Source organism: Raphanus sativus, chromosome 3 (assembly GCF_000801105.2).
Source record: "Raphanus sativus cultivar WK10039 chromosome 3, ASM80110v3, whole genome shotgun sequence".
NCBI lineage: Eukaryota > Viridiplantae > Streptophyta > Magnoliopsida > Brassicales > Brassicaceae > Raphanus > Raphanus sativus.
The window spans coordinates 10,365,280-10,391,351 of NC_079513.1; the positions used below are offsets into that span (position 1 = coordinate 10,365,280).

The 26,072-nt window shown below is 34.5% G+C and overlaps 1 protein-coding gene and 2 pseudogenes across 2 annotated transcripts; 1 reads left to right on the forward strand and 2 right to left on the reverse strand.

Annotated features, from left to right (window-relative positions):
• Positions 1-3,444: 3,444 nt before the first annotated feature.
• On the reverse strand, positions 3,445-6,600 carry LOC130510198 (probable pre-mRNA-splicing factor ATP-dependent RNA helicase DEAH3). 2 transcript variants are annotated; one of them, XM_057006604.1, is made up of 7 exons: positions 6,223-6,594; positions 5,931-6,133; positions 4,769-5,853; positions 4,322-4,447; positions 3,999-4,237; positions 3,793-3,911; positions 3,445-3,716 (listed from the first exon to the last, which is right to left on the reverse strand). In XM_057006604.1, the coding sequence occupies exons 1-7, from the start codon at positions 6,511-6,513 to the stop codon at positions 3,590-3,592; spliced, it is 2,190 nt and encodes a 729-aa protein (XP_056862584.1). In that variant the 5' UTR covers positions 6,514-6,594; the 3' UTR covers positions 3,445-3,589. The 2 variants fall into 2 exon arrangements, with proteins under 2 accessions (XP_056862584.1, XP_056862585.1); XM_057006605.1 differs by lacking the exons at positions 3,445-3,716; positions 3,793-3,911; positions 3,999-4,237 and having other exon boundaries at positions 4,328-4,554; positions 6,223-6,600.
• A 6,486-nt stretch (positions 6,601-13,086) lies between these two features.
• Positions 13,087-13,612, forward strand: LOC130509968 (protein DOWN-REGULATED IN DIF1 11-like; annotated as a pseudogene).
• Positions 13,613-23,953: 10,341 nt separating this feature from the next.
• LOC130510199 (indole glucosinolate O-methyltransferase 1-like) lies at positions 23,954-25,761 on the reverse strand (annotated as a pseudogene).
• Positions 25,762-26,072: the final 311 nt, after the last annotated feature.

Here is a 26,072-nt window from a genome sequence, read left to right on the forward strand (position 1 = left end):
AAAAAAATTATATTTAAAATACCGTCACCAAAACACTAAACCTTAAACCCTAAATCATAAACTCTAAATCCTTGATAAACCCTTGGATAAATCCTAAATCTTTGGATTTTTTTTAAAAAACATTGTTAACACGGTCAGCAAAACACTAAAACATAAATCTTAGGGTTTAGTGTTTGGCTGACGGTATTAAAAATATATTTTTTAAATGTGTTTTTGTTTGCAGTTAATATTATTTTTATTTTTTAATTTAAAAATAGAATATAACTTGTCAATATTTTATTTCTTTTTTTAAAGATACTAAATATAAAATAACGAAATCCTATTGATTGGGTGAACCTAAAAGTTCACTCTAGGGGTGAACCTAAGAATTCATAGCAGAACCCTACAATTTTAGCAATGCATTCTATAACGTATATATAGTTATTACGTGTATCTTTACTATTAAATATAGTCAATTTTCCAATTGTAGATATTTCCGTGACTTGCACATAATCCAATCAATCATATATAATTTTAGGATCAACAGAAAGTGAAAATATAGAAAGAGTAATAAATCAATAATTACGTGGTCACCTAACCTATGTGAATATTTAGAAAGAGTAATTATGCATATTTAGAATATTTTAAATATCATATTTATGTACCAAATAAAAACATATATTCCAATATGACTACACCTTGTGTATACATCATGATTACTAAATATTTTTGATCAGGTCTGCAATTGATAGGCTGGAATTATATTGACTATAGTTTACACATAGGTATCAATACATCCGAAATTCTATCAGGTTTTAGATATCCGAACGGGTTCAAATTTTTGGTATTTAAAGAACCAAAACCAAACCCGATCCGAACCAAAGTATTTCGGGTACTCGAATGTATCCCAAATAGATTAATATACATATATGTATATATATATTAACTATTTTTAGATTTAATGTATATTAAAAACATCCAAAATATATATGATACTTTTAAGTTGTCCAAAATACTCGAAAATATATACAAATAATCAAAAGTATATGTATAAATAGTTAAAGTACACTCAAAACACCTAAAATATTTATTGATTCTCTATCCAAATATTCAAACCAAACCAATTTATATGTTAAGTTTAGGTATTTTGACTCACGTTATTCAAATTTACATGTAATATATTATTTTATTTATAGATTTCGTGAAATTTAAAGTATATAATGAATTTTAAAATTTTAAAAATAATTTAAATGGGTTATCCGGATCCGAGCCAAACCCGCAAGGATCCGAACTGAAACCAAACTAAAAAATTAGAAATATCCGAATGGGGATGAAATCATTGATCCCGAAAATCCGAAATCCATATCTAATCCGAATGGGTACCCGAATGTCCACCTCTAATAGATTATGACATATGACCACAGTTTATTCTTATAATGATTATTATTAATGAAAATATCACTTTTATAAGCACAGATGATGGGAGTCAAAGTTCGTGTATCATCTGATTTTGATGATTGCACTGGTGAGCTCTTAAGAAGTTATGCGAGTCAAACGCCGTATGATATATGTGCATTTTTGCAAAAAGTAAGTACTGCCAATACGTTTATTAATAGGTGGGTTGAATGTCAATGGCATATTTTGTAAATATTCTAGTAAAGAAAGAGGAGTTATTTATTCAAGCTGAGAAAGATTATCAGACTGCCACCTTAGCATAGTATGGCTGTAATATTTTACAAAATAAAGGTTACTGTCCTAAAATGTTTCTCAATTAATAAGAAAGGGATTATTATAAACTTAGTTCAGTCAAAAAGAAAAAAAAAACTTAGCTCAATAGAGAGAGAGAGAGAGAGAGAGAGAGAGAGAGAGAGAGAGAGTCAGTAGAAGCCCTAGCCGTCGTGTTTCTCCGGCGTCTGACGCTGCGTCGTCGCCGGAGAGCCCCTTTCCCTTTCTTCGTTTTTCCTTTTGCCTTCGTTAACGCTCCTTCCCCTCGGCGAGATGCTTGTGAACTCTGGTTTCTTCGGCTCTTCAGATCTCAGATCTGGCCGTGTAGTGCGGTTTCCGAACTTCTGGAGTCACAGCGAGTTGAGTCTCGAAGGTGTCGCTGACGGAGGTCGGCTTTTAGGGTTGGATTTTGGACGGAGCTATTTTCCCCTTGCCGCTCCGTGTTCCTCCGTTGATGTCTGATCTGTGCCGTCGTCGTTCTCCCTCGAGCTCCATTGTGTTCTTTTGCAGGTGTTAGAGGATGAGCTCCGGTTGGATTCGACATCAAAACCCGTCTTTTTCATTCCGGAAGAACCGAAGCTCATGCTCGTGGAGATGTTGCTTCGCTCTGTTCCGGCGGCTCGGTTTTGGAGTCAAGACTAGGAACTCGTGATGGAAGGTCCTAAGTGGCAGCTAACGCACCAGTTTGGTGGGGAACCCATTTCTGTGTTTGAAAAGAAATCTGTCAATAAGGTATTTTCCCATTTAGTGGTTCTTTAGGCTTGGAATCCATACAATAAGGCTGGGGTACGACTGCTATCTGGACGGGACTTGAGGGGGAAGTATGCGCCTTGGCGTTGAGTTGGTATGATCCAAGTTCTGAATGTCAATCAAGTGGTGATCTCCAGCAAGGTCTTAGATTGTAATTCCTTTGTAAAGTCTCTGTTTTTTCAGTTGTGGTCAATGCCCGTGTAGTTAGTGGTGTAAGGAATGATTCATTTTCACCATTTTGGTAAAATGAATTTGTTTCCATGGTGGTCAAAGTGATAGGTAGTTAGATGAGGCAATGTAGGATCCAAATAAGTGATCCTAGATGATGCTATATCTACTTCCATAGATCACATTGTGGTTAAAGTCTCTGTTGAGGCATTGTGGTCACAATTGTTTGTATCAAAACATTTGGCTAATGAAAAGTTGAAGTTGAGTTGAAAAAAAAAAAAAAAACTTAGCTCAATCATATTGTCTTGTATTCAGAGAGAGCGTCAGCGCAAGAGAAGGCCAAAAAAAAAGACAAGATGCTCATGTTAGAGTCACGTGCAACTTTTCTACGCTGACATTTTCGCGCCTGATCAGGTGACTTTCAAGGGCTGGTGGATCTACTAGCAAGGGCTGGTCAATTAGATAAAGCAGAGATGTTGATAAATGGTAATGCCTTTTGGGCCTGATTTTGTTATTTGGGGAACTTGGCTTGCGGATTGCATTCATGTTTGGAGCTAGGTGAAGTTGCTGCTAAAGGAATCTCGAGGTTGAGAAGAGAGCAGCATCCCGCAGCTTATGATGTTCTGTGTAGAGTTCATAGCGAGAAAGGAGATTGGACTAGTGTTATGGAGTTGAGGAGATTGAAGAGGAAGACTTTTTTTTTTGGACAAATGATGAGGAAGACTAAAGCCAAGAAACAAGACGCTAGTAGCTGGATTGAATAGTGCCGATGGGTAACAGAGCTTTTGTAATCTCAAACTTATAAAGATTTTAAAACGAAAATTTTGAGTAATGCAAGATTCTTTCATTGAACAAAAACAAAGGACCAAGTATCCAACATAAATTATACAAAACATAGTCTTACGACAAAGAGATTTTTCTTGCCTTGGTGATTTAAATCTCTAGCTGATGCAGCGAGTGGATCTCTTCACCTTCTGCTCTTGCTCTCGTCCTTTACCCTCTCTCTCTTCTTATAAAGCTTCTCAAGGACTCGTTTTGCCTCACAGTTGGGGAAGTTGGAAAGATCATAGTAATGCGGTGCAACATCTACTAACCTGAAAACAAACCAAAGATGGTCGGTTGCCACAGGCTGAGTTTATCAGATAACAGAAGCAGGAAATGGAAACTAACCAGTCACCGCGGATATCTGTAACAGTGCGAATGAAATTGCGAGTAGTCAAGACATATTCATTATAAATCACCCACTCTGGTTTGTGATCCAGGCAATTAGATGGATGCAAGTGAACCACCTGTCCATCATATACAAGTGTTATAAGCAATTAAAAAGCATGAACTTTCTTATGAACGCAAAAAAAAAGGATTATGTTTTGACATACTTGGTTATCTTTGACGGTCAAGTAATGGCCAGTGCGTTCTAGGTGAGCCACCTGCATGAAATAGCCAGAAAGCATTGCCTTTCTGATATTGACGTAGTAGTCGCGGCTGTTGAAATCCGTGCTGCACATCTTGAGATTAAACCTCGACATTATTCTCACCAGCTGCTGCCTCACATTGTCTGCAGACTTCATTGCTCTATTGTTGACAAAGTTCTCAAAACACCAGTTTGGGTCCTCATCTGTGAGAATTGCAAGTGCCCAGGTCAACTACTTGTCTCAAGCAGAGCTATAACAGAGGATAGAAAAAAATATATATAACTCACTGTTCTGCTTGTAGGCGTGGTACACGTTTAGCAGCGTCAGGTGATCTCCATCAATGTGTCCAAACTTAGATTTAGCTTCATCTGCTGCTTTTTGAGCCTCTCTAGGCCGAACAAAGCAATTCGGTACTAGAGAAATAATTTGTTTCATAACAGAATAGGTCCATGGAAGAGGTCAGCAGATGCATAGAAGCGACAGAGAGACGATACCATTTTCTTGAGAGAAAACTGACAAACTGCAACTAGATGCATCAGCACTTACATAGATTTTCCCAACCGCTAGTCAACCTAACTCTAATGGCAGGATACACAAATGCAGACACATGGAATGTTTGTACGCAGTAGATGTTTGTGAATATGACATGCTTATTGATGACTTCTATCTCATACACAATGGCCTATTCCCTAAAAAATAATATAGCACATGATATATAATGGCAAAAGACGTACCTGATAACATTGCAGAAACTGAGAGAATCTCATTTGAACAGTTGAATTCAGGGCTGACTATGAGCATCTTTGACATCTGTGGATCCAAGGGAAACTCACTCATTATCTCACCAGTCCTTGTCAAGTTACCTTCATCATCCAATGCTCCAAGATAATTCAAAACCTCTAATGCTCTCATCAGTGTCTCAGGAGCAGGAGGGTCCATGAAATCAAAGTGAACCAAGTCATCTATACCCAGCTTTTTCAATGTCAAGACAGTATTAGCAAGATTAGATCTCAATATCTCAGGATACGTCTGCGGCTGCAGATCATCGTTGAAACTCTTCTCTGTGTAGAGCCTGAAACATTTTCCAGGGCGAGTTCTACCGGCACGACCTGACCTCTGGTGAGCACTTGCCTTTGAAATCGGGGACACCAGCAATGACTCAACACGGATCCTTGGGTTGTAGACTTTCTGCTTGGCAAAACCAGGGTCAATAACATAAACAATCCCATCAATTGTCAAAGATGTTTCGGCGATGTTGGTTGAGACAACAATCTTTCTACCAGCAGGACCACCTTCTGTTACTGGCTCTGGTGCAGGGTCGAAAATCTTCTGCTGCATCGCTGGAGGGAGAGTAGAATACAAAGGCACAACTTTGACAGGACCCACTTGATCTCCAAGGTTACCGACCTCTTTATTGATCTTACGGCAGGCATCTTCTATCTCCTCCTCTCCAGTTAAGAAAACAAGAACATCTCCAGGCGGCTCAGACATATGTATCTGAACAACAGTCCTTATCGCAGCTTCAAGATAGTCCCTCTCAGGCTCCTGTGTGTAAAATATCTCAACCGGATGAAGTCTACCAGGGACTTTCATAAGAGGAGCACCGCTAAAATACTCCTGAAACTTCTCAGCTTCTAAGGTTGCACTCATCACAACCAGCTTAAGGTCAGGTCTGTTCCTCAGAACCTCTTTCAGGAGACCAAAAAGCACATCAGTAGCCAAAGTTCTTTCGTGAGCTTCGTCGAGAATAATAACTTTGTATCTCTCTAGAAGCGGGTCAGCCATTGCCTCTCTCAACAGCATACCATCAGTCAAATATCTGCAACGGAATTTCATCATTATGATCAGATCAAAAAACATAAACATTAAAATGAGAAAAAAAAAAAAGAAGCTCACTTGAGCATAGTACGAGGGCCACTACAGTCCTCAAAACGGATGCTGTAACCGACTTCCTCTCCAATGGTGACATCCATTTCATCAGCAACACGACGAGACACAGACATTGCAGCGACTCTACGAGGCTGGGTGCATCCAACTAACCATTTCTTATGCTTATCTGTCTTCCCAGCCTCCACCGCATCTAAAACAAACTGTGGAATCTGTAACAATAATAAAACAGCCATTACTACTGTTAACTTCACACATTCTTAAAACCACTAAATCAAAACATCATTGCCAAGAATCTCACCTGAGTAGTTTTACCACTCCCAGTCTCACCGACGAGGATCAGCGTCTGGTTAGATTGCAACGTCCGGAGAAACTCATCTTTCTGCAGCCAAACGGGAAGATCTCTCCTCTTCTCGAGAATATCGAAGTACCTCTGCGAGTAAGGCTTCCCGTTCCATTTGTTGATCAGATTAGCCGCCGCCGCCGCCGCCGACGTAGCTCCGAGAACGTTGGACTTGTTGTTCTTCGCCGAAAGAGATGGATCTTCCATAACATCGAACAAACTAACCTTCCGCTTCCTCTCCGTACCCATGATGAATGAATGAATGAGCGAACGAGAAACTTGGACTCAATGCAGCGGAGAAAAGGAAAGCTAGGGTTTGTGGCGCGAGGAGGAGGAGATCGTATAGGTTTATTCGGATTTACGAATTTAACCCTAATAGTTTCCAAAGGCCCGTTAAGTTTTAATTGGGTTCTACATAAGACAGCAAGCTTGGCCCACCATGTTTTGCATATTCATCTAGCACACTAGTAGACTTGACTCCGACACTCTTTAGTCCTAGAATTCTATAAAACCTGCATTTGTTTTTAATAATTTTCTGTATGATTTGATAAGTTTTATAAATTGGCAGAATATAAATTAACATCCATATTTTTCTGGTATATTGTGATGTATGTGAAATTTTTTAAAAGAATTGTGTTGGCTCATATATTAGTACATTTATTTATCTGGATGATTGTCAAATTTTTTTTATAGAATTTTTGTTTTCTAATAGTTAAATGATGAGTGATTTATCACAAAGTGATTTGCAATATATTTTCGGTGATATCAAGCCACTAAAAGAAAAAAAAATTATGTAAATGCATGGTAAATAACTAATTTTTTATACAGTCTAATATGTTTTATGATTAAATAAGATTTATAAAAGAGAAAAAGACTAGGATATCATCAATCTAAATTTTTGTTCCCAAACTAGCATTCAAGGTCCAAAGTCACAAAAATAGGTTTTATTAAAGTGGATCATTTACTCTTATGCCCCCTTCTTTTTCTAATTAATTAAATTAAATTTTCTCTTATGCATACTCCATAAGGTTGAAGCATCTCTCCTACATTTGCCATATGATTCTTGTAAATACTAGAGATGCTCACTGCTAAAAAAAACATAAGAAATAAATATAAAACAAGTATAAGAAATATTAATAAGAATAATATGATTCTAACTCTACATAAGGTTCGGCAAGAGCAAGGTTTTGGATGATAGCAAGATGTGCTATTTTCTTCTTCATTTCAGTGAGTGTAATTGTTTTGCCAGCTGATATTGGACGACCCTCTAAGATGGAGCTATTCTCATACTCCATGTTCCTTTCTATTTTGTCTTTTACATTTGTTGACTTCTTCAGAAATTCACTGCAAAACTTCATACATTCCTCAGCTAGATAAGATTCAGCGATGCACCCTTCTAATCTAGCAGGATTTCTGACAAAGTCTTTAAGGACTTTCATGTACCTACAAATTAGAATATATGTAGATTATCAAAAGAATATTAAAATCTATAACACTCATGTATTTATTACCTCTCAAATGGGTATATCCATCTAAAATGGACATGTCCCCCAAGTTGGGTTTCTCTTCCTAGATGCACAGTCAAAGGACTATGATATCAAAGAAACTTTGAGGAAAATATCTTTCAAACAAACAAATTGTCTCAAAAATCTCCACTTCCTTTACCAAAATATGCTCCCTGTCGATCACTCTCTGGGACAACAGATTGAAGAATGCGCATAACCTTGAAATTGCTAGCCTAGGTCCTTTAGATAACAGCTCTTTAAGTGCAATTGGAAGCAGTTGCTGCATTAAGACATGATAGTTATGTGATTTCTGTTCTGTGACTTTACAGTTGGCCGGCCCTGAGCCAAGCCTGATGAAACATTCGTTTCAAGCCCCCGAATTTTTTTCAAAAAAATTACATGGAAATAAGCCCCCAAATTTGTAAAAAAAAAAAAATTTCGGCCCCCAAATTATTGAATTCCTTCTTGACTTGTCTACAGCCCTCGAAATTTCAGGGCCGGCCCTGCTTTACACTCATCTAACGAAACTCCTTTAGATATGTTTGAACAATACCCATCTGGCCCTTTGAAGTCAAATAGTCGCCTGCAAAATATCTTCTTCTCTGTCTTGGACAAGGACCACGGTGCTGGAGGAACATATGTTCGTTTCCCATGGATGCGAGGGTGCTAATCCTCCCTACCAAGATCCTCAAGATCTTTACGAGCAGGAAGACCTTCCTTAGATTTCCCACAGTGCAACAATGTCGAGACTAGACTAACAGCCACATTTCTCTCGACATGCATAACATCTAAGTTGTATCTCACTGGGAGTTCCTAATCATAACAGAAACAATACAAAAATAGAATTTATAAAGAGATCATAACAGAGACAATACAAAAAGCACATGAAAGAGATCTTACCGCCCAATAAGGTAGCTTGAAAAATATTGAATGCTTCTTCCATCTAGATAACTCATCCTTATTTACTTTTACTTCTTCCTCTTCCTCTTCCTCTGCCTCTGATTCACTGGATCCTAAATCAGTATAGACCATACGTTTATTAAGAATATAATAAATGTTTACAATTTAATTTACTATTTATTTTTCCATACACTTTTCAATAACTATCCACAGATAAAATTTAATCAATTCGAATATTCATAATTAATGTTTCTCAAAAATATTAAAAAGTACCTTAAAAATATAGAAAATCTATCTTTGTGGAACAAGAATAAAATCTAGAAAATCTTATTTTTGGAGCCGGGTGGAGTAATAAATTATAAAATAAATTTATATTATTATTTGCAAAGTGGTTTTTCTAAACAGAACTCTCACGTTAAAAGTTAGAGAATTTAAAGTCAATGATACCATTAATGAATTTTATATATAATTTAAAACGAATTTAATATATTAGTAATATTAGATTTATAAGTTATATCAGATAATTGATTAGAAATTAATACGATAATTTTTCGAGATAAAACATATTTAAAAAAATAAGATATATATATATATATATGTTATGTGAAAATAATATTTCTCTATTATAAAAGGTAAAGTGAAAAAACAAAAGAATTTATATTTAAATATTAATCAAGGAGAAATATTTGTATAAAGATATTTTCTAAAGTATTTTTAATATGTGAGTTTTTCTAAAATTTTAACACAATGAAGCATATATGTATATATATATTGATGATTTTTTCCATATATAAATAATTTGATATTTGATATAAACTTCTTAAGAACATAAATAATAATTTGATAGTATTCTGGTTCTTTAGAACACAAAATAATAAATATCCGTAAAAATATTATGTCTGCATGTGCGGGAAAAACACCTAGTATCTTAAAATTTCAGAAATATTTATCAAATATCAAATTACTCAATAAGAAACTCAAAATTAATTTCCCCCCAAAAATAGAAACTCAAAACTATAATATTTAGATATTAAATGGGCTGATAGCGCAGGTGAACTGTAGTTAGGGCCGTGCTCACCATTGTAAGTATGAATTGAATTCTACTGGCCTCCAGGCTCAAGTAAAATCTGCATGTGTTCGTTGATCGCTTTCATTAGTTTGAAACGTGATTGGTCGTCGTTGAAGAACATCTACCATCAACTTCCCGATGAGACTGCAACTCTCAGGACTGTTTTATCTCCAAATCAAAAATAATATGTTTCTGTCAGAGTATAACATCTCTGAGCAACCCCATCACTGTGCTTAAATTCATCGCAGTTAACGACTCTCTGTTCTCATATCTTCTGCAATATGATAATATCCATGTAATGGATATAAGATCTCGCTACTTTGATGAAACTGTTATCTGAATCGTTGTGTTGGTAGATCACTACTATGAATTTACTGTGTTAGCAATCATATTTTTGCTATAAAACTTGGATTTATGTTGTGTGTGCGTGTGTATATTTTGTGCTTAAATTGATCTATTCTCTAGTTCTTTGACATAGCTTTATTGAATTTATTGTCTATTCTTGAATTTTGAATTCAACCACTTCTAGTTTTCCTATTAGTTTCAGCAATGCAAGTATGAAAGAAAAAAAAATCTGCTACCGCCTGTACACTTGGACGGATTCTAGCTACTTGTTCTAAGCAGGTTTGTTCGGCAGCTCCATTACTTTGTCTTGGTTTAGTGTAATAATTCAACTTAAAATTGCACTTCTGTTACAGGCCAGAGAGACTACTGGAGATTTGTTGCATCGAAAGTCTACGAGGTTGAAAGAGACTTGTCCTTGAAAGAGTTTCTTGCATTGAAGAACTGTATGCAGCATACCATATAATTCAAATTTTGTTTTCTAGAGACTTGTCTTGATAATATTATCTTCATCAATCTAAACTAATCAGTTCTACCATAATTATTTTTTCTTTCTTTTCCTTATAGATCCAGGGAAAGGCTTAAATCACGATAATATTATCCTTCTCTTTCAAGGCCACTTATCAGCACTGCTTAAGATGTAAGCCATTCGTTTTCATCTTTCTAAAAGTTCTTTGTGAAATTGTTCTGAGTGATAGCCTGCAATATGGTTTTGATACAACTTTAATTGACTTAAAGAGTATGTCTAACAGGATTTCAAGTTCACTGCCAAGTGTTGGCTTAGGTGGATTATCACATGCCTATATATAACATCCATCCATACGTTGCAATATTCTTGAATCGAGGGGCTGTTCTATGATGATGCCAACAGATTGCTAATTTCTACCACATCTAGTCAGGTGTTCTTTCTTTGCTTTTCCTTTGTTATTTTTATTTGATTTTTGTTTCAACAATAAATGATATTTATATTAAACTTGATGATCTATATCCTTGGCTGATTTCCCCATTTTTCTGTTTAGGTCGTTTTCATGGAAAACCATTTAAACAAGATGTATCTCCTTCAGTTGGTTCTATAATAGAAGGGCACACCTCTCTACAGATTCTCTCTTGACAAAAAAGTGATAGCTTTCCAGAGATCTTACTGTGAAAAACAGTTTTTTCATCGAGAAACCAAGCAGGTACTTACCCACAAATGCTGGCTAGGATCAGAGATCATACTTGGATTCTTCTGGAGTGACTCTCCCTTACTTGATTTTGCAATTGTAAAATCAGGTGTAGCTTGTTTTATTCTCTACATATTTTACCTACATAGGACGCTTTCCAGTTCTGGTTATTTATATTTTTATGTTAATGATAGTTTTTTTTATGTTTTTTTGTCTCAGTGGCATGGACTTATTTGCTTGTGATTCTATGTTGAATTTTCGTTTGGTAGAAACCAGGAAAGTGAATGTAAATTGGTACATCTACACACATGAAACTCGACTGGCTCTTCTTGCATCAGGAATGAAAACCAAGACAGTTACTAGATTTCAAGCATTACATCAAATTTATCGTCAAGCAAAGTAAACTACGTTGATATATATTGTCCAATGCATGTGTACAAACCCCCCCCCCCCCCCCCCCCCCCAAGAAGTAAAACCCCTCCCCCCTCCCCAACAAGTAAATCAAAAGAATTAAGGGGGGGCTTATTGAATTGATGATTTGATGGAGTTTCACTTTTTCATTCCCCTTATTGGATCTAGTATTTGTAAAAGTTTCTTTAAATCCTAGGTTATTGGACTAGTCATTTATATAAATCCTATTAAATCTTCCCTTATTGGAAAACTGAGAGTTTCACTAATAGATTTGTCAAAAAATTATTAGGATTATCAAAGAACTGATGTGTAGTTAAAATTCAACAGAGATAAATAGAACCTAAAGAGATGGTATTTCACAAACAAAAAATGATTATTTTCGTTCTTTTGTTTAAACTTTCAGATTTTTTTTCTCAAATGTTAACCCAGTTAAAAATTGGAAGAAATGGTTCAATGAACTCCAGAGTTGTTCCTATCGCCTTTGATGAAACTATTCGACTCCGTTGATGATTACTCAGATCATTTGTGGGAAGATGCTCAAGAAATGAGCGGTTTAATGAATGGTGTGAGCTTAGCGGATAGTAAGATGATGCATAAGTTAAAGTTCATATGCAAAATTGTTGAACAAGCCAAACACCTTGCCACTATTTATGAGCCATACACTTTCTATAGTGGAAGGTAAGAACAAACAACATTATAGTTTTATGACCAAACCGACAAACTTACTCTCGAACATTATCCGGATAACTTACCAGAGGTCATTAGCTCTACTGGAAATGACCCTGACCATGTGTCAAAGATCCTTAGTTCGAGTCACCGCTGTGACAAAACTAATATTACATGCTGTGTTTTCGGGTCTGGGAGGGTTAGAGCTTTGGTCCGAACTTCCTAGTAATTAAAAAAAAAGACAAACTTTGATTTTTTTTTTGTGTTGATGCAAATTTGATAACAGAAATACCGTAGAGGTTAATGGAGTATATGTTACAATACAAATTTTCACATTCCCGTTTTAAGAACACATGTTTTCAACAGAAAAGCTTAAGTAAAAATCTTGTTAAACATGACCAAAACCAAATATTACCTTTCTTTGATCGTTTTTATCTAAATATTTATGTGTATTCTTGTTGTGTTGTCTAGTATATCACTTTGATTTGTAAAATTTGAATGTAGTGGTAGTGTCATCTCAAGTTTGCCTAAACTCTAAGCATGTTGGATTTGATCCATAAGCCCACAATGAAACTATACACTGAAAGAAAACATAACTTTTGAAACATAAATATTAAATGCTGAATTATGAAGTTATAACATAAAATGATTAATGAACAAACGTCTTATTAATTAATTATGCTTCCGCAAATCACCATGTTCATTTCCCTATAAAATCTTTCGTTTATTGATACTAATCAAACATCTACCAATAACAAAATCAAATATGGCAAAGTCTCTTCACATTGCAATGTTTGTATCCATAGTAATGGTCTTCACGTCATACCCAATTTCTTCCCAGGAAATTGATCAATATTCACAAGAAGTACCAGAAGATGTAAAGATATCTCCTACATCTGATTTTGATATTTATGTCGAATCTCCTGATGAATCTCCATTTAGAGAAGCTGATTCACCCGCATTGGATATGGGAAGAAGTTTGGACACGATTACACAGACAAAGAGCTGGGGTTTCTTAAGGTTTGCTTTCAAAAGCTGAACTCATCACACTGTGGAGATGATTTGTTCAAGAACATGGTAGATGAGGGAAAGCCAGAATTGTTAGCTGAATGTTGTGGTGAACTAATAAAGATTGGAAAGATTGTTATCTAGGAATGGCTCAAATCATTTTATCGAGTTACGAGTTTAGAAATATTGCGTCTAAGGCTATTCCGAAAAGCAAACAGACATGGAGCGATTGTGTTCGTTTAACTGAGAATCAGAACTCAGTTTGGCAGCTTGATCGTTTTTAAGGAACTAAACTAATTGATATCATGTTGTACTGATGTTTTATATATGTCATTTTGTAATTCATGTGTAATGACATTTACCATTATATAAATAAGTCTAAAGATCTTTTCACCAAAAAATCTTTTACAGATCTTGACTCGTTGGAGTAACATGCAAGTTGAATCACCGATCAACATAAATGGTAGTGTTATTTAGATATATTTAACGGATATAGATGTAAATTCTCCAAATCACACAACCCAAACCACCATTCAGGATATCCGTATTCGCAAACCCAGTACAGTTACATTTTCTAATGCACTTCTCCTTGCATTGCTTTCAACACAATTCTCTCTTATCCGCAAATCATAATGGCTATGATTGTCCCAGGTCAGGCCTGGGCATAAAATCCAGAATCCAAAATCTGAACCGAATCTGAACCGAAAAACCAGATCTGTTATCCGATCTAAAATGTAAAAATACCCGAACAAGGTTATAGGGTGGTATAAATAATATATGAACTTGAAGTGTTACTAACCGAACACGAACTGTAACTCGAAAAATCTGAAACTAATAGTTAATATATATTTTAAAATATATATAAGTACTTCAATTATTAAATTCAATATTTGTTGTAATATGATATATTATAAATAATTTTTTAAAAATGCATTAAAGTACTTATAAATAAGTACTTTATTATTTGCTCATGAAATAAAAGTTTACTCTCTATAAGGTAATGTATATTATTTACAAATGATATTTGTTTTCATGCTTATTTTAACATTTTATTGTTGTTTTATCAATTTTATGTGTGATAGATAAATTTTTATTTAATTTAGGTGTTTTCTTTATGTTTTTCTTTAAGTTATTGTTTTTTTACTTTGGTTATATCCGAACCAAACCGATCCGAATGACATATGATTACTTTATTGGTTTTCAGACGCAATACAATTTTGAATTGAATCTAAGTGTTATTATATGAACCCGACCCATACTAATAAAATTTTAGTATGGAATCTAGAAGCGTAAATCTGAAAACCCTAAAATCTTAAATACCCAATCCAAACACCAACTAATACCTGAACGCCCAGACGTGTAGAAGCATCTGCTTTCGGCCGGTAAATAAAGATGTGACTTTCGGCTCTTTGAAATTGTTACCTCTAGTTCATATGGTAAAAATAGTTAATTTCCACTTAAAGGTAACAGGTTGAAAAGTACTTACCAGCCTTGTTTTTTTCTTTGTGCTTCCAGCCTAACTTTTAAAAAAGTTTTTCAGGGCGGTCTCTAACAAGACAAAACCTTCTAGAAAAGCTTTAAAAGCATGAATCAAGAGATTTTCATGTTGTTGTTTATTGTATCTCGTGATTTCACACACAAGTGACAATCAATTCCTAATTAAATGTCTTTTTGTTATTTAAATTTAATTGAAAATCGAAATACATAGACGCAACTCGTAACTTATGTGTTGACCCATTTATGATTTTATTACAATTAAGGTTTATCATTTATCTATTAAATTTGATTCAATTTGTTATTTTCTTCGACTCGACTCGAAAAATTTGAATATCCATAGGTCTTCCAAGAAAAAAACAAATAATAGGAATCAATATCCATTAAATACTAGAAAATTTAGAGACGGATATCCAATACATTCCAAATTTTATACATATATATATATATAGAGAGAGAGAGAGAGAGAAAATTTTAAATGTATAATATTATATAACTATTACTTAACACATAATTTATTGTTGTAAAAAACACACATAATTTATTAAATTTTTATTTTAAAAATTACTTATAAAATATTAAATTAAAAAATAATATAGATCTTTATACAAGACTACAATTTTTCTTTAAAAATATTGTTTTATAAGAAAATTTATAATTTTATAAAACATATAGTTTCATTGATGTTTACTTTATACTTTAGAGAAAAGCCCAAGATATTACCAAACCAAGTTTTTGTCACAAAATAGCATCACAAGGAAGAAAATGACTAAAAGAAGTTTTATTGAAGGGTAAATATGCATTTATAACCCTTGGGTTAACTAATCTAAGACTTATGGTTTAGAGTTAAGGGGTGGGGTTTTAGGAATGTGTTCAAATTTTTAAAAGTAAATATTAAAATTTTCAAAACAAAAAATGTGCTATTTTGGGCATTTTATTTTTTGAGTGCTATTTTTGTGACCAAAAATTAAAAAGTGCTATTTGAGAGATTTGCCCTTATATTTTATAATGTAAAATATATTTCTAACAAATAGATTGGTATTATTTTTTTTAGATTTACTTGTATTGAACAAAGTGGAAAAATTATCCGAAAATATTCGTGAATATTCGCAAATATCAAAAAAAATACTAGATATCCGAAAACGGGATATCCATATTTTTACGAACCAAAACAAATAAAAAAATCAAGTATCCGTGAAGTACGAATCAAATCACAGATATTGAAAATAGTGTATTATTCAATCCATGCCTAGACCTATACTAAATGAAGTTGTGAATGAGTTAAAACAAAATACTAACTCTTTTTTCTAAAAGACAAAACAAATAACTAAATAACCTTCGTTGACTCGTTGTTGGTATTTGGTAGGCATGGGCATTCGGGTTTTCGGGTCGGATTCGGACCGATTTTTTGGGTCCGGGTGTTTGAAGTCCTAAACATTTGGATCTAATAGGTACTTATAAATTTTCGGTCCGGGTTTGGATCGGTTCTTCTCGGATCCGGAACAATTGTGGTCTATAATTAAATATTTTAAAATACCTATAATTTTTCGGGTCCGTATTGGATACTGGTCGGGTTCAGATATTTAGAATCTAAAAGGATAAGAAATATGCAAATTTCATCAAATTTAGTCAATATATGTGAGTAAAATGACATACATATGACCTTTATTGGTACTCAAAAAGGTTACAGTAGATCATTGAATTTTTCATATGTATGTCATTTTGCTGATACTATAATTGTTCTTGACCAACACTATATATCATATTAACACAAGTTACTGATGTTTCACCATATAGTCAAGTCATGGTGATGTGTTATAATTTCAGATGTTTCATAAAGGCCTCGACCATTATCCCAGGACTCTATTGATTTTGGAAAGTCAGTCTAAAAATCGTATAGTAGAAAGTTGTAATCTTATTATCTATCTATTCTATTAAAACAGCAATGTGCCCTATTGATAAAAGTTGTGTCCACTTTTTAAATTTTTTAACTGCATTATATGAATATATACATTCCTTTTTATATGGTAACTGCAAAAACAGTTATATTTCTTCTGGCAGATCAGTTTACACAGGCAGTTACATCTCTAATCTCTATCTTCTAATACGTCTACAACACATAATTTTCAGATTTTAAATGACTGTTGCATAAACCCTATTCCAATTTTCAAACATCGATCAAATCTGCAAATACAGGTGTTTAAACCATATAAGAATTCAAAATTACTTACAAGAAAAACATGTTTAACAAGTAAAACCCAGAAAATCAACTTATATATTCATGGTTAACCATGGCTATTTTTCTAAATCGGAGTCATCATTTTTTGTTTCTAAAGGTTAAAATCCGGTATTATATGTCAAATTTGCAAGATTTAAGCAAAAAATCAATAAAACGTATAACAATGGATGGATTCTATAAGAAGAACAATGACGGCTGTAAAACTCTGATCTGCAAAACCTAATTCGACCTGGGAAAAAGATAACAAAAATTACATTTATGCCATTAATAAAAGAAAAACAAAAAAAATTGAAAAAACACTAGGAGTTGATCGAGCTCGGGTCATGGGGACAGGTGCATGGATTTTTTCCACTAGGCTATGGAACACAACACTTTCGAATTCTTATACAACTAAATATATTATATATATATATATATATATATATATATAATATATATATATATATATATATATATTGAGCAGAAAATTAAAAAAATTCTCAAAAGTAATCCCTGATCTTTTTGTTAATTTAACCACCGAGTCAGCGCAATCCCAAACATGATTAATACCCCATTATTATCTCTGACTAGGTCGTTTTCCGCGCTACGCGCGGATAGTTGCTATTATATAGTCCAACCAATTTTGTTGTGTGAATATCAAATATTGTATAATTTTCTGTGTATATAAATTATTTAGTGTGTAAGATATTATATAGGAAAAGAGACATGTTCTCACTTTTGTTATATGATATCACATATAGGCTTTCTTCAACGCATTTTTTGCAATAACTTTTTTAAAGGTTAGTTGGACGAAAATATAAAAATTGAATTCAAAATACATAAACAGTTCTCAAAATGTAGGGAAGTTATTCCTAATTATGTTTTCTTGATTATAATCTTATGAGCTGTAAATTGGAACTTAATATGTTTGCTCTAACTCATGTATTGAACTTTACTATTATTTTTCTTTTGAAGTCTTTGATGTTTTTATTGTTGTGTGGAAGTAAAACTGCGTGGCTGATAATGAAACGAATAATAGTTTTTATGCAAATAAGAGTTATTAATCAGTTTTAAGTTTGTATTTTTTAAAAAATATTTTAGGGATATACTTGTTACCATGACAATTTTATATCTTTGATTACTTATGATTTGCAGCTCACTGAACATAAATTCTTAATTGTCCCATATTGTAAGATCGACATCTTGACAATTAGTGCCAACACTGAATTAGTGTTATGTCAAAAGAGAATAATCTGAGAGCTTAAGAAACAACCTATTTTGCTTAATTTCTAAGCTTACTTCTTAGAAAGCAATCAAAAGATTTTAAAGTCAGAACAATTAGTTTGAGATTGAATCATTGAGTAGCTATAAAAAAATATTGATGCATCAAAGTTGACTATAAAAATTGCTACAAATGTTTTTGACCAAAGAAAATTGCTACAAATGCAAAAGGATTTCCAGAATTGTTTTAGAGATTATTGTAGCCATCCCTAGTTATGACCTATCACCATATTACTACTTGTATTTTATTTAGGCATATACACTTAGAAAATTTAATATGTTTTGAATATCAGTTTCATAATCCAAATTAAAACAAAGTAAATACTTTTTTGTTCTTACTTTCTATAATATTCTAGCTAATTACTATATTTTAAACTTGAATTTTTGTATTAAATCTTAAATATCCTTTCAGAATGATACAAACCAAGATAATAAGAATACATAAATTCCGAAGAATTACTAAATGTAGTATTTATGATTAAGAAAAAAATATGTCTTCCAATGTTAGTTGGACTCTAATTGTAAAAAAATTGACCAAAATACTCTTATATGAGATTTGTTCCAAAAAAATCCTTTATTTTATTTTTAGAAAAAACTCACATTTATATTTAAGTAAATTGACTAAACTATACAATTTGAAGTTTTATTTATTTACTTTTTAAAAAAAACACTATTAATATATACACATTGTCTTACTAATATATATATATCTTACTTTAAAAATAAAAAAATGAGGCATTTCTGTTTTTTTTCAGGAGCTTTTCCTTGTTCTCTATTTTTTTTTCATACCGTCTGTTTCGTCTAAGTTTTTCTGCTTATTTTTTTAATTAAATAAAATAAAAATTTAACAATTTATACGTAATTTACTGCTTGGCCCTGGAATACAATGATTGAACTAAACAATAAGACATTTAACTGCGAAAACATCTGCACTTGGTATAACAATGTATATCTTGTTATTACCAATATGACTTTATTGTTCCCAAGTGTAAGAGGTGTAGGGAAGGACCGGTCTAAAGTAGTTGCAGCCACTGTCACGATCCAAGGAGCCATGTTTCCCACAGTCTGAGCAGCTGCACCAGAGTTACCATGGAATGCCCCTGTAGCCCTGCTGATTGACAAATAAATATACATTAAGGAAAAAGAGGTGGTTCTGGGTGTTCTTTTGGTTTAGTCATACTGGTTTTATTTGATTAATATTCTAATTTGCAATATTGTTGAGCCGTAATGAGTCCCCACTATTTCATCCGTTTCTGTCGGCTTTTAATTTCTTACCACACTTTTGTTTGTTTTTTTATTCTTGTATCACACTTTTTAGGCCTGGGTATCACGATAATAATAACTCAATAATACTCCCCATTCGTAGGACTACAACAATTTTTAGATTTTTTTAACTTTGTTTTTGCTGACTGGAAAGCAACATCTCACTCTCATCAACACTTATTTGGGGCTAAGCTTATTGCTTAGACCATCTTTATTGATGTTCCTTAGCAAAGCCCTTATGAGGGAAAATGTGGGAATTGAGGAGGAAAGAGAAGGGAAAAGCCCTTATTTAAATATTGGCCCTTGCTTTCTACTGAACAAAAAAAAAACAAAAAAAACAAAAAATCCTTAGTTAAGGGACAAAGTCCAGTCCCTCTAATAATGATGCCCTTAAGTGTAGTTACGAAGGATCTTTTTCAATCATATATATATGTGGGTTATCCTCTATGGCTTAGTCATCTTTTTGTTTAAGGCTTGATAACCACTATCACCTTCTTGTTGATTGTACTTGATCCTTTGTACCTCCATATATATAAAATCTAGTGTTTAGAAAAAAACTTACTTTAAAAATAGAATTGATATAAAATCATATTACATAAAATTCCATAACATTGCGTCGATATCAACTTTGACAACAACTTGCTAGTTTCCAATTTCAATGATTATAATATTGAAAACTCGCTCCTACGAAATACTAATCAAATACATGATTCACTACTCAGTGGTTCAATTAGTAGTCTTGTTTAATGTTTCAAGCCAGATTCTCAATCACGTGGAGAGTTCCTTCAAACAATCTTAGCTGGTCCCACACTTTCAGAACACAAAACCACAAAAACGGCATGGCTAATACAGGAAAGAAGTTTTCAATAGAGAGAGAGATAACAAACAATTCTTCTCATATGTGCTTGAACGCGAGGACTTGTATCTGGAATGGAAGAGACATGCAATCTACACAACGTACGGAAGCACACATTAAATTCTCTTCTGCAAAATATATTGACCACATTTTTCAACAGTTATAGATTATATGTTGCTGCTTACCGAGAAATAGCACCCAGATGATGGCACACATAGGTTAGAGCTCTCAGTGTCAAACACCACGGTGAACTTCTGTGGTGGAGTACCAATAGCGATCTCACCGTAGTACTGAGCATCTACATGTTTTCACTGATAAGTCTGGACAACCCACTATATACTGTCCAACAGAAGCAAATCGGTTTTACAAATTATGCTCAGAGGACTTTCTAGCTCTCGGTGGTGGTGGACGCTTTGCTCTCTATCTAGATACCTTACACGTCAATATCCGCATGGCAAACTGGTGTAACCTGTTTTGACATAAGTACCCAATAGATTAGTTCAACAGCTCAAACACATTGCCAAGGATGACCAAACAATGCGGAGGGAATAGTTTTTACTCACATGAAGAATCATACACCAATGGGGACAACTGATGCTTAAGTCAGTCATAGTCCTGCGCAGAGCTTTCTTTTCATTCTCTGTTAATTCATCTCCTATTACAGACCTCCGAAGTAGCTCGATAGCAGTAACTGAATCAGATCCAAGACGCTGAAGACCTTGCCACACGTCCTATCAAAAATATCACAGCAACTACACCATGAAGTAGACTTGTCAAGGAACAAAGATGATCAGAAAAAGTTGGGCGCCATGAAGGTTTGAAACGACTTTCATACTGTGTTTGTTTCTTTGATTTGATGGAGTGTTTTTGTCAGTGACGTTTTCTTTCTTTGAGCTCTGAACAAACTCCACACCTTTCGTGCTACTGCCTGATGTAGAAGGATCCCCAGAACTTCCAAGCAGAACGTGCCAAATAGATATTTACTAAATGTGTCGAAAATGAAACAAACATCTTGCAGCAAAGTCTGGTTACTACTAACCTCTTCATTTACCGACTCATCTGTACTTCTTTGGACCCGCTTCTCCAGCTCTTTCATTTCATTCCTTAGAAGTTCAAACTGATAGATCCCATTGGGTTCGAAATCCAAGCTATCAGCGTTTTCTCTTGATCTCTCAATATGTTCATATGCCTGCTTATTGTCAAAAAAAATCCAAAGATATTAACACAGCATCTTCTCACTTGGTTAAAATCAAATTCAAAATATCAAATACAAAGATATTATGTGTAAGATATGCTTCACATTAGATAGGAAGTTAAAGAATACCAATAAGTTTGGAGCAGACTTTCTCACTGGGTGATCAAAGAAACCCCAGAATCCACGATTCCTACTGATGTAGATGCATGCAAGAAAGTACATAAGTAGAGCAAGAGAATAAATGTGAACCTACAGCATATAACTCATAAACACAAAAATATATATAATAACAGAACCTGCAAACATACCTTGTGCCTTGATCTACAGAACTAATTGGATGTTTGTTTTCATTCTTAGACTCTCCTCTTCATTATTTTTTTTCTAGGCATCAATCGATTACGTTAGTTTAAACCATTCACAAACAAAAGTAATTATTAGCATATCTGCGATGAATAAATAATTAGAGTGCAAAGAAACAAAAGAAGACTTCTTTCATGGGTTATGTAAAGATGTTATTTGTTGTGCTTGTAAAGGAAATATATTAAACCGAACCTGGCAAGTCAGTTTTTGTGTTGGCCAAATTAGATTGTTTCAAAGTTGCGGAACCACCGGAAGCTTTTTGTCGGTTCCGTTCAACCGTCGCAGCAATCTCAACGACATGGTTTGGTCTATAAAACTAATTGCAACAGAGGCGTCAACATAGACGATTCGTGTAATATAAGAAACGCTTGGCTAATAAAACGATCTCTCTTGCAAGATTTCCCTGAAGATGTTCAACTGAAGGCTGTAGAGGGGGATCTGTTTCTATGGGATGGAAGCGAAGAAGACGAAGCAGTAGCGAGATGACGATGGTTTCTTTTGTGGTTGTTTACTTGTGTGATAGTTAGAATAGGGCTTACAGCAAACGGAGCCCAAAACCCACTCTCTGTGTGTTTGTCTGATATGGGTAATAATCAAACGAAGCCCAACCGAAAGCAAGCATGTATGACGTGGAAAAAAGAAATGTGTTGATTGGCCTGAATTTTCATGCTAACGTGGACAGCTTAAACACTCACCATATTCTCATTTTAGTATTGTTTGATTTGATATATATATATAACTGAAAGATCTGATCTACATCCGCATAAACAGCTACTAAATCCGACGACACCATAAAACATGTCTCATGACGACGTTTCAAAACACAAACCATGTTCCCAGTTCCCCCAACAACTTTTTTGAATATGAACACTACTCATAAAATCAACGACACTCTTAGCACAAACCCAACAGGAGTTGACGATGCTTATCCTTAGCACGAACCAGGGGAGAAGCTACATGGACTAAGGGCGTGACAGTGTCGCACCATAACATTTTCAGATGTGGTGTAATTCTTATAAAATTTGAGTGATGCACTCCCCCCGCCCCCTGTTTATATATTATGCTTCTGTTAATAGTTTTGATTTTTTCCCTGGATAAAAATCATTTCTAGATTCGCCACTGGCACAAATCCAGCAAACCCAACGATGCTCTATGGCACGACTTATCGAAATCCTATGAATTTCTAAGCAAAAATCCAAAAGTTGTCGGAACACTACACTAAGCATCTAAGCCTCAGAAATTTTATTTATCTGTCCCAAACAGTAATACGGTTAGTTCGATTCGAAATTAGTTAATTCGGTTCAAAAGTTTCATATAATTTGGATATAATTTATATACGCAGAGATCCAAAAGTGGTCGAGTTATGACAACCTGACACTACCTAGAACTAGAACTTAAAAACAGGCCGAGTGATTAGTTTCCTGAGCTAATGTTGAGACCAAAACCCAGAAGCAAAAGAAATAGGCAATGCCTACTAAAATAGTTCAAGCGACCAAGGCAGTGCCGCAGTGGCGCTGGAAAAACAAGCAACAGTTTGTTGCGCTTTTGTTCAAGGCCAGGCTTAACTCAAGTAGATGGTGTGCCATTTGTTCTAGGTAGGAAACGTGAAGTAGATCACAGATCAGTAAACACATGTTGTCAAGGTTCTCAGTTGACACTTAGTGAAATTCATTAAGACGCGTGTAGGTGTAGTCAAATACAACTCAAAGTCAAAGCTAACGAAGACTGCATCTACCCTAGGGATGAGCGTTTGGATATCCATTCGGGTCGGGTCTAACGAAGACTGTGTCTAGCCGTCTACCCACCCCTAGTTTACCCTCTCCACTTTCTTATTTCACCAGAGAAGTTAAGACAGTAAATGGTTGTATAAACACAGGTATGTATGTTCAATTTAGTATATTAAAAATGTGTAATCGATTTTAAAGTGACATCACTTTAAAAACATTCGAAAAAGAAACTAAAATAAGATTATTTCGTGTTCCTTTACCAAAACAATTTAGAAATGTTTTTAGACAAGGAACATGCTTTCCCAACAAAAGTTTAAGCATAGGAAACAATCTCTCAAATACAAACACACTTTCATACCACAAACTGAAAAGGAAATTGAGCAAGCCAACACCATAAAACTTTATTACATGCACCAAAATCATTAAAATAAGCACCAATCCTCATCATTTATTCAGTTGTCCCGTAATTTGTTTTGTAGATTCCAAATCTATTTCTGGAATTCGATAAAAGAATATGAATGGACATAACAAACAACTTCACACCGAAGAAAACCTGAACCAAATGCTAAATTCTCCAACTGCGAAAACAACTCTCTTTACCGCCTGAGCATTGTGTTAGCATCAACATGTCCATACCAAACATGAAGTTAGAGGAAAAGTCACCACTCTTTGGTTCTGATGGTGTTATCAAATCTACAATGATCACTTTTCCATTTTCCGGTAGACTCTTCCAACAATTCTTTAGAAGCTTTATACAGAGTTCGTCCGTCCAATCATGTAGTATCCACTACCAACAAATTAACCACAATGTTTTAGAAGAAAAAAAGAACTCTAACAAAACTCAAAGATATCAAATTATTCTTTTTGTAATTTTTTTTAAAAGGGTGCAACAAATATCAAATTATACTTACTTTCATAAAGACTGCATCTCCTTTGGGAACTTCTATAAACATGTCTCCAGAGACATGCTCCACTCCTAAAATTAGCAAAATTAAACAAATTGATTGGCACTTCAACATATAACTTTATCAAAAAAATAAAATAAGTAGTTATGTACCTGGATATAAAGGAGCATTGGCTAAAACCTGAGGTAAATCAAAATTAACACCCTTGATATGAGGATACTTGGAAGTGACTAGACCTAATGTAGTGCCACTTCCTCCACCAACATCCACCAAAGTGCTAACATCTTCAAATCCTTTGTAAACTTCTAGAAGCTTCTTCAAAATCATGGTGGAAGGTTCTGACATGGCACGATCAAACACTTTAGCAAATTTTCCATCTGAGTTAATGTATTCAAAAAGTCTCATGCCATCGGCAGAGCTGAATGCATCTCTTCCTTCTAGTATCACATCTTTAAGATTTGTCCTGTGAATAAAGGAAAAGAAAATAATATACACATGTTCATTTATGATTGGGTTATAAAGAACATTCGTTGTAAACTAGTAACGGTGAGGAACGAACCAACTCGGTTTAACTCATTTACAAATAATGAAGTACGTACCAAGTCTTGAAAAACACTTCGGTGTGGAGCAACATAAACATAGAAACAAGAGAACCAGAACCGTCACTAAATTTCAAGAAATACTTGCAAACCGGCTCGGTTGCATATATCATCTCCATCTTTCCGGTTCGACCGTTTTCTGTACCTTCTACCATACGGCACTTCAAAACAGAGTGGCTGACGAGTAACCGCAGCATCCTGTCAAGCAACACTGGGGCCTCCGGGTTGGTGGGTTTGGTTGGGAGACTACGGGCTATCTCATACGGTGAGAGCCACACGTCGTTGCCTGCTGCAGCGATCGTGTCGATGACACCAAGCTCCAAGGCGGCTTTGAGAACCATGGGGAAAGCCACTGTATTGACGATACTCTCCGCTTGCAAACTCACCATTTTGTCGTCGACTTCTTGCTCTTCTTTGGTTAAAACCGGCTTAGAGTAAGTGAGTAAGGGGGCTTGAAGATGGTTTGGCATTATTGTTGGTGGTTATAAGATTGAAAGAAGAGTTTGTGTTTGTTTGTGAGTTTGGTTGTAACGTTCATACTTATTGCTATTTATAGGGAAAAGGAACACAAGCCAAAGCCAACTGTTTCGAGTTTTGATTTGATGACCAACTGGCTCCACCAGACGACGAGGTATGGCCAATATTTTATTTATTTTTTGTTGGAGATTCTCGAGACGATAACATCTATGAATACTCATTTGTTTTTTGGTTTTATTTAGAACATTACATACTCATTTGTTTAAGAATGAAATGACAAGCTTTGATGTTAATGGAACCATAGAGTGGAGTCTTGACCATCGCCAAAGAGGAGTAGGGAATTCTTAGCTAATTCCATAACATTACCTA